The sequence below is a fragment of the Tympanuchus pallidicinctus genome, unplaced genomic scaffold, assembly GCF_026119805.1.
Source record: "Tympanuchus pallidicinctus isolate F22 unplaced genomic scaffold, pur_lepc_1.0 scaffold1, whole genome shotgun sequence".
NCBI classification, from domain to species: Eukaryota; Metazoa; Chordata; class Aves; order Galliformes; family Phasianidae; genus Tympanuchus; species Tympanuchus pallidicinctus.
Window position 1 is genome coordinate 22563642 of NW_026294618.1, and position 12483 is coordinate 22576124.

Genomic DNA, 12483 nt, shown 5'->3' on the forward strand with positions numbered 1-12483 from the left:
TATATATTGTTTAGAAGCATCACAAAAGAAAATAAACCAGCAGAATGTAAAGAAGCATTAAGTTAAGAAGGAAATCACAACGTTTTGTGATCTGAGTACAGCAGTGAATATATGCCATTTACACACCTAGCTTTAAAAACAACTGCTACTCTTGCCCCCAGAAACACTGACTAAATCTTCAAAGCTGTCTTAACACACAGAAGATCTGGCATTAAAATTAATGAGAAAGAAGAACTTCAGACAGCTGCCAACAATTAGAAGTTGCTACAGAATATCTTGCCAACAGACAGACTGACTGACTGAATGGGCATTCTGAAAGAATTTAATTAAAGCTCATCAAAAGATTTAGCCTACAGCTAAAAAAGAGAAACAAATTCACAGTTCACACACTTTCACATTTAACTTGAACTCTTCATTCACAGACTTGTCTTGTTTTTCATCCACAAAAATGTTCAGAGAGTCGTGGCCAAACTGAAAGCATCAGCACGTCTGTAACTGCTTTGAGTCTGAAAGTCAATTGTGTGAGTTTCACCTCAAACTTACTTTGACAAACTCTTGCAGTTCTCTTTTCTCCCTAGTTTTAACTAGCCTACCAAGTGAGCAGCAAAATACACACTAGGTCAAATTACTAAGGCACACAGCTAAGAAGCATTACTTAGGTCTACTAGAGAAGCACACTCTGCTGCTGTAAGAAAGGCACACCATAGATTCATGCACTCAGGTGGTGTTCCTGCTCTAAAGCATCACGTCTCTTTTTCCCATCTGGAATGCACAGTATGAAGATACCAGTGAAGACCAAAGACTCCTCCCTGCAGTGGGGTGCACAACACAGTTCCAATACACAAAGCCTTCTGACCAAGAAGGCTATGTTCACCTTGCAGAAATGCTGTGGACAGATCACTGGGAAACAGAACTAGAAACTGGCGAGGAATACAGAGAAGTGAAAGCGGTAAAATACCTACAGCAAAACTACAAAAAAGTTCAAATAACAAATAAATGTCCACACCAGTAAATTAATTCAAGTATAAAAGAGCTACCTTTGAGCCAACATAAAAGAAAAAATATCCCTTGTCAGCTTCCTTCAACCACTAACTTGCAGCACGCTGCAACTACAGAATGCATCCACACCACTTTCACCCCGTTGTTTTCTAGAGTGGAGACCTTCAGCATCACAGAATAGTCACAGAACATCCCAAGCTATAAAGGATCCACAAGGATCACTGAATCCAGCTCCTGGCTCCACACAGGACCATGCAAAATTCAAACTCTGTGTCTGAGAGCACTGCATAAACACTCCTTGAACTCGGCAGCCTGTTCCATGCCTGCTGTCCTCCAGTGAAGAACCATTCCCTCACCCAACCTAATCCTCCCCTGACACAGACCCATGCCATTCCCCAGGGCCATCGCTGTCAGCAGAGAGCACAGCTCAGCACCGCCCCGCTGCTCCCTGTGAAGAGATGCACCCACCACGATGCCCCCCACGCACTGCCTGCTCTGAACACAGTAAGGGGCCTCTGTGCCCCTCTTACATCTTGTCCTCCAGACCCTTCACCATCTTCACAGCCCTCCTTTTGACACTGTCAAACTGTTTTATGCTCTCTTCTATTACAGCACCTAAAGCCCGCACAGTGCTGGAGGTAAAACAGCCCAGAAGGACAGCCCCATCCCTCACTTGGTGGCTGTGCTTCTGGACCTGGGGCACCTTGTTGGCAGGACAGTTCCTAGAACACAGTTGCTTCATTTGTCAGGTTTACTTCTTACAGCTGCCTGCTGGAGAAATGTTAAAACTTTTCAAAGTTCTTTCATGTTGCCTCTGTAGATTCGACTGCAGGCAAGACTGCGAACCAGCCTAGGCTGGGAAGGAGCCAAACCTCTTCCTACACAAGAAGCCAAGTAGCTGTTACTGGACTTGCCCAGCAGCACTGCTGAAGCTAATTGTTTTTTGGAAATGGGCAAGCATGTCTAAAACTGCATGCTACAATTCATGTACTTCTATTAATTACATGTATTCTTTCTTCACAAAGCATACCACTTTAGTTTTAAGACACATAAGTCAAGCAAAGTTTCAGCAGCAGTTCGCAGAAACAAGAATTGATGCGCGTCCAACGAGTATCGGTGTACAAACACACGCCTTGGCAGGGGCCAATTTTCCACTATCAGTCCCCTTCTTAGGGCACTCAACGTAACACTGTTATGCTAAGTACACCAAGACCAAAGCCTGGTTGATATTTGAGTGCCAAGGCCCCACTCCAGAGTGTTTGACAGACGCTTTTAATGTACAGTGTATTTGCCATGAGCAGTTTCTGTATATAAATATTCATGGAAGCATCCAGACTTGCACGTTGGTAAACTCAGAAATAAGGTGCTGAAGAGGCTGAGATTATACAACAGAGGGAAAGACTGGATGTTGTGCTGAGGAACATGGTTTAGTGGGAGCTGTTGGGAACAGGTGAACGGTTGGACTGGATGATCTTTTAGGTCTTTTCCAACCTTGGTGATTCTATGATTCTATGAAATAATTTTGAAAGAATTATGTATATAGAATATACATAAGAATAGAATAATAATAGAATGTATAGAAAAAGTTTTGAGAGGAAAGGGTAAGTTTGCATGCTCTCTGCCTTGCTCTTTCCTCCTGGGGAAAAACAACCTCTGCATTCACCTTTTCCCTGGACTTCTCTACCCAGGCTAATAAACTGACACAGATGAGTCATGGGAGACACAGAACAGCCTGGGATGACTCACAGACCACCACTCTTCCTCGAAGACAACCTTACTGATGTTTTTTTCCTTAGCAGTGCCTTCACTGGGCAACCACTGACATGAGTATTTGGAGCAATTACTTGAGTTGCCTTAACGCCAGTTCAGCAGCTGCCTCTGGATTCATACTTCCCCCTTGGCCTGGAGCTTTAAAAAAAAAAAAAAAAAAAAGCAATCTCTTCCTCAGTACTGAACAAGGTCTCCAGACTTTTGTTTACTGTTCCCAGAAGCCACAAAAACATCTACAGTCTTTTCATGCAGTATGCCTCACATATTTATGCACACATTTAAAGTTAACCTTTATTCCCAATGGCCTCAAACAAACAAAAAACCCAAGCTCTTTTCACTAGTTATTAAGCTCCATTGTGGCAAAAGATGTAATTCCTTAGAACGTTTATTGGTCACTTACTGCATCATTAAAATGCCACATTTCATTAAAATGACAATCTACAGAAGAACAAAGGTTTAATAACCTGACTGCCCATTAAAAAACTCTACTGCAGGTCTACAGTGTTAACACAGAAAATTCTGCTTTTCCCGTAAGTACTCGTGATACATGTGATGTTTTTTAATGGGGTTACTTTCTCACCATTGCTGTCATAAAACATAGGCACAGTAATAACCAGCTCATAACATTTAATGAAAGGTTTGCAGGCCCACAAAGGAGAGTCCAAGTCCTGAGGGAGAGAACTTGGGAGGAAAACAACTCTGGCATCGCAGATGAAGCCGGTGCCCCCATTTCTCAGCAAGCCCTGAGATCACTCACACAACACAAAGCGCAGCCAGGCTCATGGGACTGCAATCCCTATTTTCTGCCATTAAAACACTTCTTATTTATTTAAGTTTGTTACTCAAATGTATTTCCTAAAATGCATAATTTTGATCAAGCACCCTTGGAGCAGCTAATCCAGTAAGCAGCCTGCAACTCTACACAAAACCAACCTACAGCAATCGTGCTCTTAAAGAACAGTAACAAAAAACCCAGTGTCACTGATGTTTATTACACTGAGAGTACAAAGCTGAAGCACTTCTGTACCACACAAAAGATGAAGATGCAGAAGCAGACGTAGCTGCAGAAAATGAAGAGGCAAAACAGACCTAGCTAAGGCTTCCTGCCTGCTCCCCTCCCACTTGTTGACATCAGGTTTGCAAAAAAAAATATAAATAAATAAAATCTTTTTTTGCACGTGATTTAACATGACGAGAGGATGTCCTGTGTTGCACACACACCAGGAAGCTGGGCTACTCAAAAGTAGAGGTTGTAACTATTTGCATTCCTCCCCGGTACAAGACGTGGACACATCAGAGAACAAAGCATCTCCTCTTCAGTTGTTGAACTGGGTCACATCTGAGGTAATACTATAAAAGACTAAGATGATGTTAGTGTCACATTTCTCCAATGACAAGTTTAAGATACTCATGAATTTTTAGATTTAAGACAAAAAAGCACAAGTCTTTCTGGCACAGCTGTACTTTCTAATTCTCACAGGCTAGAAATTTTTGTAGACTAGTAATAGATAATTTCTTCAACTGTTAAACAAGACGCCACAAGCTTCTACACTGCCTCTAGTATCACAAAGATAGAGAGAGAAAAGATGAAGAAAACCCCTTTCCCGTACCCATCCCTCCTACTGAGCCCTTCCAATACCATTAACTGAGATAACACCTCTGCACAGCAAGAACAAGTCGGTAGCAAAAGAGGAATTACGCTGAAACAATAGATGGTAATTCCATGACAAGATGATGGCAATTCATTTGACATCCACGCAAGGGAGGAAATTAACTGAACAGAACAGAATATTTCTCTATCTGAAATATACAAGCAGCAGATAATTAAAACTCCTTTTATTTTAATCTGTGATTGTGGAGGAGGAGATCAATGCATACTGTGGGGCCCCAGTCGCTATTTATTACAGATTATGGCTTGTTTAGAGAAAACAAACAAACAAAAAAGCCCTCCAAAACATTCTCCATGAACTACAAAATTAGCTTTAGAAAAAGCAACCAACTATAAACTATTTGATGAAACACTCAGTATAACACAGCCAAATACCTGTAGGATTAGACTAAGAAACTTTATGGGAGCAACTCCAAACTGATACACAGCTTAAATAAAGAAAACTGAAAGCATAATGTGAGGCAAAGGACTTGTACCTGTATTTTTTACTTGTTGAGATAGAAAGAATTGAGAATCGCTTCTGCTTTCCGAACAGTTTAGGGTAAAGAAAACACCAGGATGTACAAATCTTTGTGTTTGTGCTTTTTGTTTTGTTCTTTTTCTGCAGCAGCAGTTAGGAGGAGCTTCTCAAATCCCAGCACAACTTCTGGGAGCCCTGGAGCTAAACTTCCCTCAGACCTGTGTTCTCTCTCCAAATGTAGGCTCCCACATATTTCCTCAGCCTAACAGCTCAAGTCTTCTGAATATTAGGTACCTTGCATTTCTCTTCCTGTTTGTTTGCTCATCTCTTCTGCAGTCCCATCTGTTTTAAGCTGAGGAGGTAATGCAGGCAAGGCCACGGCAGCAACCACCAGGTATAAAGAAAGTTATACACAGCAATTTCCACAGAAAGAGCCACCAGATCCATTTCCCACGGTGTCTGTAGAGCACTGCAGAGACGCGCCATGTTTTATATGGAAACAGATCAGCACCTACCACACGTGAGCAGTCTGAGGGAAGGTGCACACTATTTCCAGCAGGACTGGACAGAGCTGCGAGCTCTGCACTGCTGCATTCTCAGCACACCCAACCACATTGGCTCACAGCTGCTACACTACAGCTTGAGCAAGTCTTGCAATGTGGTCACAGAAGAACTGAGAAGGAAGCAGCTGAAGCGAATAATTAATCAGCAAGGAGGCTAACAGCTACAGTTGTGATACAAGGATTAAAGCAGGGCAGAAGTGCAGTTTCACAACTGTCAGCCAAACCAACCAGGGAAGGAATAAACAAGATGACTCTTTAAGGGCACCTACCTTGTTCAAATCAAGATTTAAGGAGATATATTTGCATTCATTGGTATATTCATTTGTGTACTCAAACATTCAAAGCTTTCAAGCAGTATTAAATTCATACCCCAGGAACACTACCCTAATAAACAGCAAGTGCAGCTATGAAAATACAAAGGAAACACAACTACCTGTAAACAAATAATGCCACTGTCCCTTTATTTAGTCAAAGCTCAGAGGGGAAGTATGAACAGGCAGACACGTGACATATAACCCAATCATTCCTGAGTGCTGCCTCTCCTCACACAGCAAGCAGGCAAGCGCATTGATTAAGACAACTACCATTCAGATGCATCCAGACACACTGCATCTGGCAGGGAGCCATCATGAGGAATTTCTGCATGAGAGAAATTCAAAAATGCATTGTTTGGGGGAATTTTGCGGGGGGAGGGGGAGACTACAACTGATTGTCTTAAAGCAACATGAGCTCAAATGTTAAAACAAAAAAAAAAAACACCCTTTTTTAAGGTGATAATACATTGGTGTTATTGCGAACACAAGAGTTCATGAAAAGCTTTAAAGTACTTTCTGCAGAGCATTTTGAACAAAGTGAGATTATGAGCTCCTCAGATTAAGACCTGACTATTTGTTTTTCTTAAAAGGAAAATCTATTACTGATAGCAAGGAAAATACAAAAGCAATTCATTGCTCTTCTGTTTTGTTTACAATATATACAGTAAAAAGCTAATTAGAAAGTTGCAGATGAATGTTAAAGAAACCCAATGAGCCACCTGAAAATTGTCTATGTGGTTTGGACAGAGGGATGGACATCTTGCAGCATGTGGAGTTTTGTAAATAAAAGCCTTAAGAAACTGCTTACTCGTCATCCACGTAGGCGTCCATCTTAGTTCCTATGCCACAGGATACCTAACCTTTGTCCTTCTAAGATAACTGCTTTACATCTGCTGCTTTTCTGTTCCATTAGCTTTCTGACTGGTTGGCCATGAGCCAGCAGTGTGCCCTGGTGGCCAAGAAGGCCAATGGGATCCTGGGATGCATTAAAAGGAGTGTGGCCAGCAGGTCAAGGGAGGTGATCCTTCCCCTGTGCTGTGCCCTGGTCAGGCCTCACCTGGAGTACTGCGTCCAGTTCTGAACTCTCCAGTACGAAAAAAGACAGGCATCTGCTGGAGAGAGTCCAGCAGAGAGCCTGTATCTGAGCACCTCCTTGCATGTCTCTCACTGGGCCTCTGCAGTCTTTTAGAGCAGTAGTGACCAAAACTTCAGTTGCATGTTTCAGAGACAGGAACGACGCTTACTTCATACAGCAGATAAGCTAGATTAATCATTGTTAAAAAAATGCCCTAGACTTTGTCTCTGGTTTTAAATAAGTCACAAATATTAAACAGGAGCCTCAAACCACGTGCATCTGAACCCAAATTCATTTCCTTCAGCTGTAGCGATGACTTTACCAGCCTGAAATTCTGTAGGCTCTGGTGCAGTGTCACTGATCCCAGCACTGTGCTGTTCCTGTCTGGAAAAAACAAAAGCCATGAACTGCAGCAAGACATTAATACTGTAGCTAGGTCCTTGAGAAGAATTATTCAAAAGGATGAGGAGTTCTTTTTACAGTCCGGGCTTTTATCAAGAAAAAGCAGAAAACTTTAGAGATCTTCTCCTCAGAAGTAACACCTTGCGAGTCACTTTGCCAAAAACCCTCTGACTTCTCTTCCAGCACCTTCAGAGAAAAGATGCTTTGCTGCCTGCATTAAGAAGTGCTGAGCAGAAAATGTTCATTTCCATTCTCAATTTACAACGTATAATTTAAAAAGAGTAAATCAAAAGTAAAAATAGGAAAAGAAAACAGACCAAAAGAAGGTAAAAGACTGAGAAAGCAACATTATGCAGGAAACAAAAGAAAAGCCACAACAGAATGAAGTCAGGAAGACTACCACTTGCAAGCAGTACGCTACACATTTCGTAGTGTCTCATACAATTCAGTACCAAATATAATAAAAGTCACGTCTTTAAAATTAGTCCCTGTCAGCACAAAGACAACAACTGAAGATGCACAGTGCGCTTTATGGCCTAACACTGACAGCAGCAAGACTCACACAATGAAGAAATGGTTATGTCCGATTTCTTTAAGCAAGACAAGTCAGATGCCATCTAACTTGCATGTGCTTCCAAATAAAACCATCACGTGTTGCTCATCCTTGCTCTCAACAGCTTTTCTTCTGAGGGGACCTCCCTCCAAACACTTTCATATACTCTTTACAGGTTTTTGCTCCTTCAACTTCCTTCTTCCAGCTCTTCTTGCTTGCATCACTTTCCCAGCCCAGACAGGCATTCAGCCTGCAGAACATCAACCTGTCCCATTCATGGATGAAACAGATGGCAAAAAAACTTGAATTATCACACGTAAGTACTAATGGATGTGTATCCACATATGCAGATCTGCATGAGATGCTGTTACTCTGCACACACACATGCCCACGCAGCACAAAGTGATGGAACTGAGCCTAGCCAAGAGCCACTCATTCCACTTGTCTGATCTGAATGTCCACATTAAGCTGCAAAGTGAAATTTAAGCAACAGCTGTCAGCTAGAGGAATGCAAACAGCAGAGCAGAGGCACTGCACAGCACACGAGCACACAAGACAGCTTTCAGCAGGAAAGGTGGGAAGCAACGGAGTAGGTTTTGTCTTACTCTCAAAGAAAATTTTTAAACTCTTGATGCCACAAATACTTCTAGCAGCACAATCCAGTTGTCTCATGTAGTGCCTGATACCTCTGCTCATATACAGCGATTAAAAGTTTTTGCATTTGCTGCACACAGAAAAAAAAAAATCTAGTGACTTTTCTCTGAGAACACATGGTTAACCATGCATTGTTGTTGGGGAGAAAAGGAAGAAAACCTCAGGAGAATGTGAGACAGGCATTAAGGCAAGGATCATAAAGAGAGGTTTAATGATGGATAATGAGGCAGTTTGATGTTTTGTATTTTCCACAGCCATGAGATGCCAAGCATTAACAGGGAGTTTTAAAGTAGATGAGGCAGAATGGTAATTAAGGGGCAAAGGACACTTACCTACAAACACGGCTTCAAAGAGATGTTTAGAAAGATTTTTTTTTAAGCGAGTCTTATTCTGCAGTATATCTACATCTTTCTTTTCAAAAAAAAGTTCAAACAAAATCTTCACGCTCGTAGAAAACAAAGCCCCCAGAAAACAGACCTCAGAAAGCCAACATCAGTTCAGCAGAGACCCTGGCTCTCCTAACACCGCAAGCAAGAAGCTGGCTGTCTCAGAGGCAACAGAGCCAATGCTTTGACCTCTCCAGTTCTGTAGTCAGAGTACAGAGCAGCAGTGGGAGCTGCAGTTGCTGCTCAGCTTCATTCTGATCAAGTGCCACCACAACGTTCTGTCAGCCCCTCTCTTTAGCGCTCTTGACTGGCAGCAGGAGGCAGACAGCCACACAACGGCTCCCTGCATTTTCATCTGGCACCACTGGAGTCTACAGCAGGTTACAAGCATCCTAAAGGATCACCAATGCTCTCTCAAGGAGTCTGACAGCACATGCTGTGTGATAGAACCCTGATAATAATTCGATCAAGACTAAGGTTGTCTGCTAGTGAGTATAAAGCCATCATATTTCCTCCCCACAACAGTTTTAGAGAGATTAGGGCAATGTGCCCAATACTTGCACTGTCTGCAGTGAAAGACAAACTCAGTGTGTGCTACAGAAGTTGGGTTTTGCTCGCAAGTAGTCCTCAAAAACAAAGTTGAAAAAAGTATCTTCTGCCAAACTATATCTCAATAACATCTTGTTAGCACAGAAGTAATTTTCTTTATCCTGATTTCATTGCTACCATTGAGGCCTGTCATCCTCCTCGATTTCTGTCTACATGAGTTTTTAAGACAGTAACATACCTTCAGGCTGTGACTTTACACATGAGAGTCAAAACACACAGAAGGCAAGTTAGTGATAACTGCTCAGCTGGCAGCTGGACGGTGTAAGCGTGAGTCCACTTTCTAATAACCAGAAATTGGAAGAAAAAAAAATATGAAAACAAACACTGCTTTCCACACTATCTGCCTACAGCACAGCAAGCTACACAGATGTGATTCTGCTTTGCACAACTGCAGAGTGGCACAAACTCAACACACTAATGCATGCCTTAAGGCTGCATAATACAAAGATTGTACAGTACAGAATAAAGACAAGCTGCTACACCTGAGGTTACTATCATTTGCTACACCACAGCTAGGCGATGAACCCAGTGACTCGAACATAACAATGCACACTCAACAACAAGCAGCTGCTGTTGCTCACCTGTTCCTACACACCTCCTATTGCTTGCCTCACCTTAACCACAGCTTGCTGGATTGCTGTGAAGTGCTGCTGTGAGAACAGCCTACGCTAAGATATGATCAAGTGACTGGTGCTTAGGCCAGGTCCTGAGCTTGGACAGTGGTAGCAGCTCAGGGAGAGGGTCCCTGGGCCAGCATGCCTGCAGATCTACCTCACCTACTGTGGATATGGAACCATACCTGAGAACACAAGGCTGACTTACACTAGAGGCGGGCACCTCTGTTAAAGGTTCATGAGGAAACCCTCAAGTTCAGCGCTGGAGTAACAGGAGTACTCTCTGTTCCATTTTTACTCCTGAACCTACAACTTGTGAGGCTCTTTGCTGCCAGCACAGCCTCAGCCGTGCAGCAGCCACAGGAACACCAGTGTCACACAGAGATATATCCAACCATTTCAGTTTGTCTCGCTAACCCCCGAGCAGCCAGAAGAACGCGCGGAGGACACGAGGTCTTGCCGTGCAGGAGAACGGCGTTTTCCACCGGTAACAAGCACCTGTAAGCGCCAGGCTCTGCTCCCAGAGGCCCGGGGTCGCCGCCAAGCGCAGCTCGGCGGGGCGGCGGCACAAAGCGCGGATGCGGCGGACGGGCTCCCGTAGGCCTTTACGGCCGGACAGCGCCGAGAGGCTCTGCGCCAGGCAGGCGCAGGGCAGCCCCGCGGCGGCCGCCTCCAGTAGAGCCCGCAGGCGGCCTTCCCTTCCTCACCCCGCCGGTCCGGGACTCCGCGCGCGGTGCGGCCGAGGCCCGTCCGGACAGCCGAGCGCGCAGGGCCCGCCCGCGGCAGCACGACCGCCTCCCGCGGCCCCTCGCACGCCGACCGCGGGGGAGAACGGGGCCGCGCGCGCAGCCTGGAGAGCGCGGCGGAGCGCTTCGCTCAAGGCGAAGAGCGCTCCGGGAAGCGCCGGGCGGCCGCTCTACGGCACCGCCGGCGGGGAAACAAAGCCGAGGCAGCGCGCGGGGCGGCCGCGCCGGGGGGACTCACCTCGTCGCCCCACTTGAGGACGTCCTTGTGGCGGTCGCGCAGCGCGCGGTAGATGTGGAGGAACTGGAGGATGCCGTGCTTCCGCACGTGCTCCGCGTAGCGCCGCGTCTCCTCCCAGCTCAGCGGCGAGCCCTGCGACAGCAGCCCCATGCCGGCCCCGGGTAGCGAGGGAGATCGGAAACGAGCGGCGAGCCGCAGCACGAGCTCGGAACGATCTGCGCCGAGCGCCGCGCTGCGCGGCGGGTCCGAGCCCGGCGCCGCACGTGACGGCGGCGGCGCGTCAGGCCGTGACTCAGCACTTTCCGCCGGCAGCCCCGCCCCGCCGCTCCGCCCGGCTCCTGCGCCCCGCGGGCAGCTCCGCGGGCACGGCGGAGAAGGTGGCGGTGCTGGGCCGTCAGGGCCGGGTGGTCCGGCCCGGCCCGGCCCTCCTGGAGGATCGAGGGATGCGAGACGTTCACTCCTGCCGGACAAAGGCCGGGAAGGAGCTTACGCTGTTCGTTCCTGCACGTTTGTCTGTGTAAGCACCTGGCTGCGGCGAGATGGGCGCTCGGGTCCTCTTGAGACAAGTCAATAGACAGTTTCAGATTCAGAAGGCAGTACCTCGCCCTGCCGAGCCGCTCGTGCTCGGGCCGCGCTTCCCGCGCTGCGGTTGTGTCCCGTTGTGCCGAGGGGAGAGAGGCCGCGGCTCATTGCCTCGCGGCGAACCGGAGCCACGTTCGTCACTGGGAAGGCGGGAAGTGTCACGCTGTGCATTGTAGGCTCGATACAAAACGGAAGAAGGGCTGTGTCGCTGCTATCAAAAGCGTCATCTAAATAAGGAGACGAGCAAGAAGCTGAACCTTAGGTGAAGGGAGAGACTTGCTTCTGAGAGCGCTGTCCTTTCTGGGCACCATTAAAAAGCGAGGGATGTAAGGAAGTTTGCAAAGCGGACCAGGGCTCAGATTTGGCAATTCATTCTGCCTGAGCCCTGTTTTTCATTCTATTCACACAGCTACTTCTTTGTAGGCCTTTGGGGAAAGCATGGCTGGCATGCAGTAGAATTGCATAGTTAAGGGTTTTGAGGACTAGTAAACCATTCAAATTGTGTTTTGAAGGAGAAGAAAAAAATCTCTTCCATTAGTTCCAAAATTCCCATAGTCTTTTTGATTTTTGAAAAACGGGGGACTTAGAAAATCTTCACGCTTGGCAACAGCAGTCTGATGAAAAATATTGCTTATGCAGAACCAACTTCTATATGTTTGTGCTGTGAGAGGACAAAGTGACTGCATGTGTGGCCCCTTGTATTTGAGGCCACTTGCACCAAAGGACGGAGATTCAGATGTTAGTACCACCACACTGTCACCCAATCTCAGGTTTTCTATAGGTTTAGTGTCCAAATGGGTGCAGCTGAGAAGTCCCATCAATACCAAATGCTTCCAAACAGTATGAAAT

General features: G+C 45.8%; 1 protein-coding gene across 1 annotated transcript in view; it reads right to left on the reverse strand.

Moving 5' to 3' along the window:
- The window catches only part of GCLC (glutamate-cysteine ligase catalytic subunit), a 31770-nt gene extending 20464 nt beyond the window's left edge, over positions 1-11306 (reverse strand). Inside the window, exon 1 of the mRNA XM_052676757.1 lies at positions 11053-11306. Coding sequence (XP_052532717.1) covers positions 11053-11202 — 150 coding nt within the window. The 5' untranslated portion in view covers positions 11203-11306. The remainder of the gene's footprint in view (positions 1-11052) is intronic.
- Between the last annotated feature and the right edge of the window lie 1177 nt (positions 11307-12483).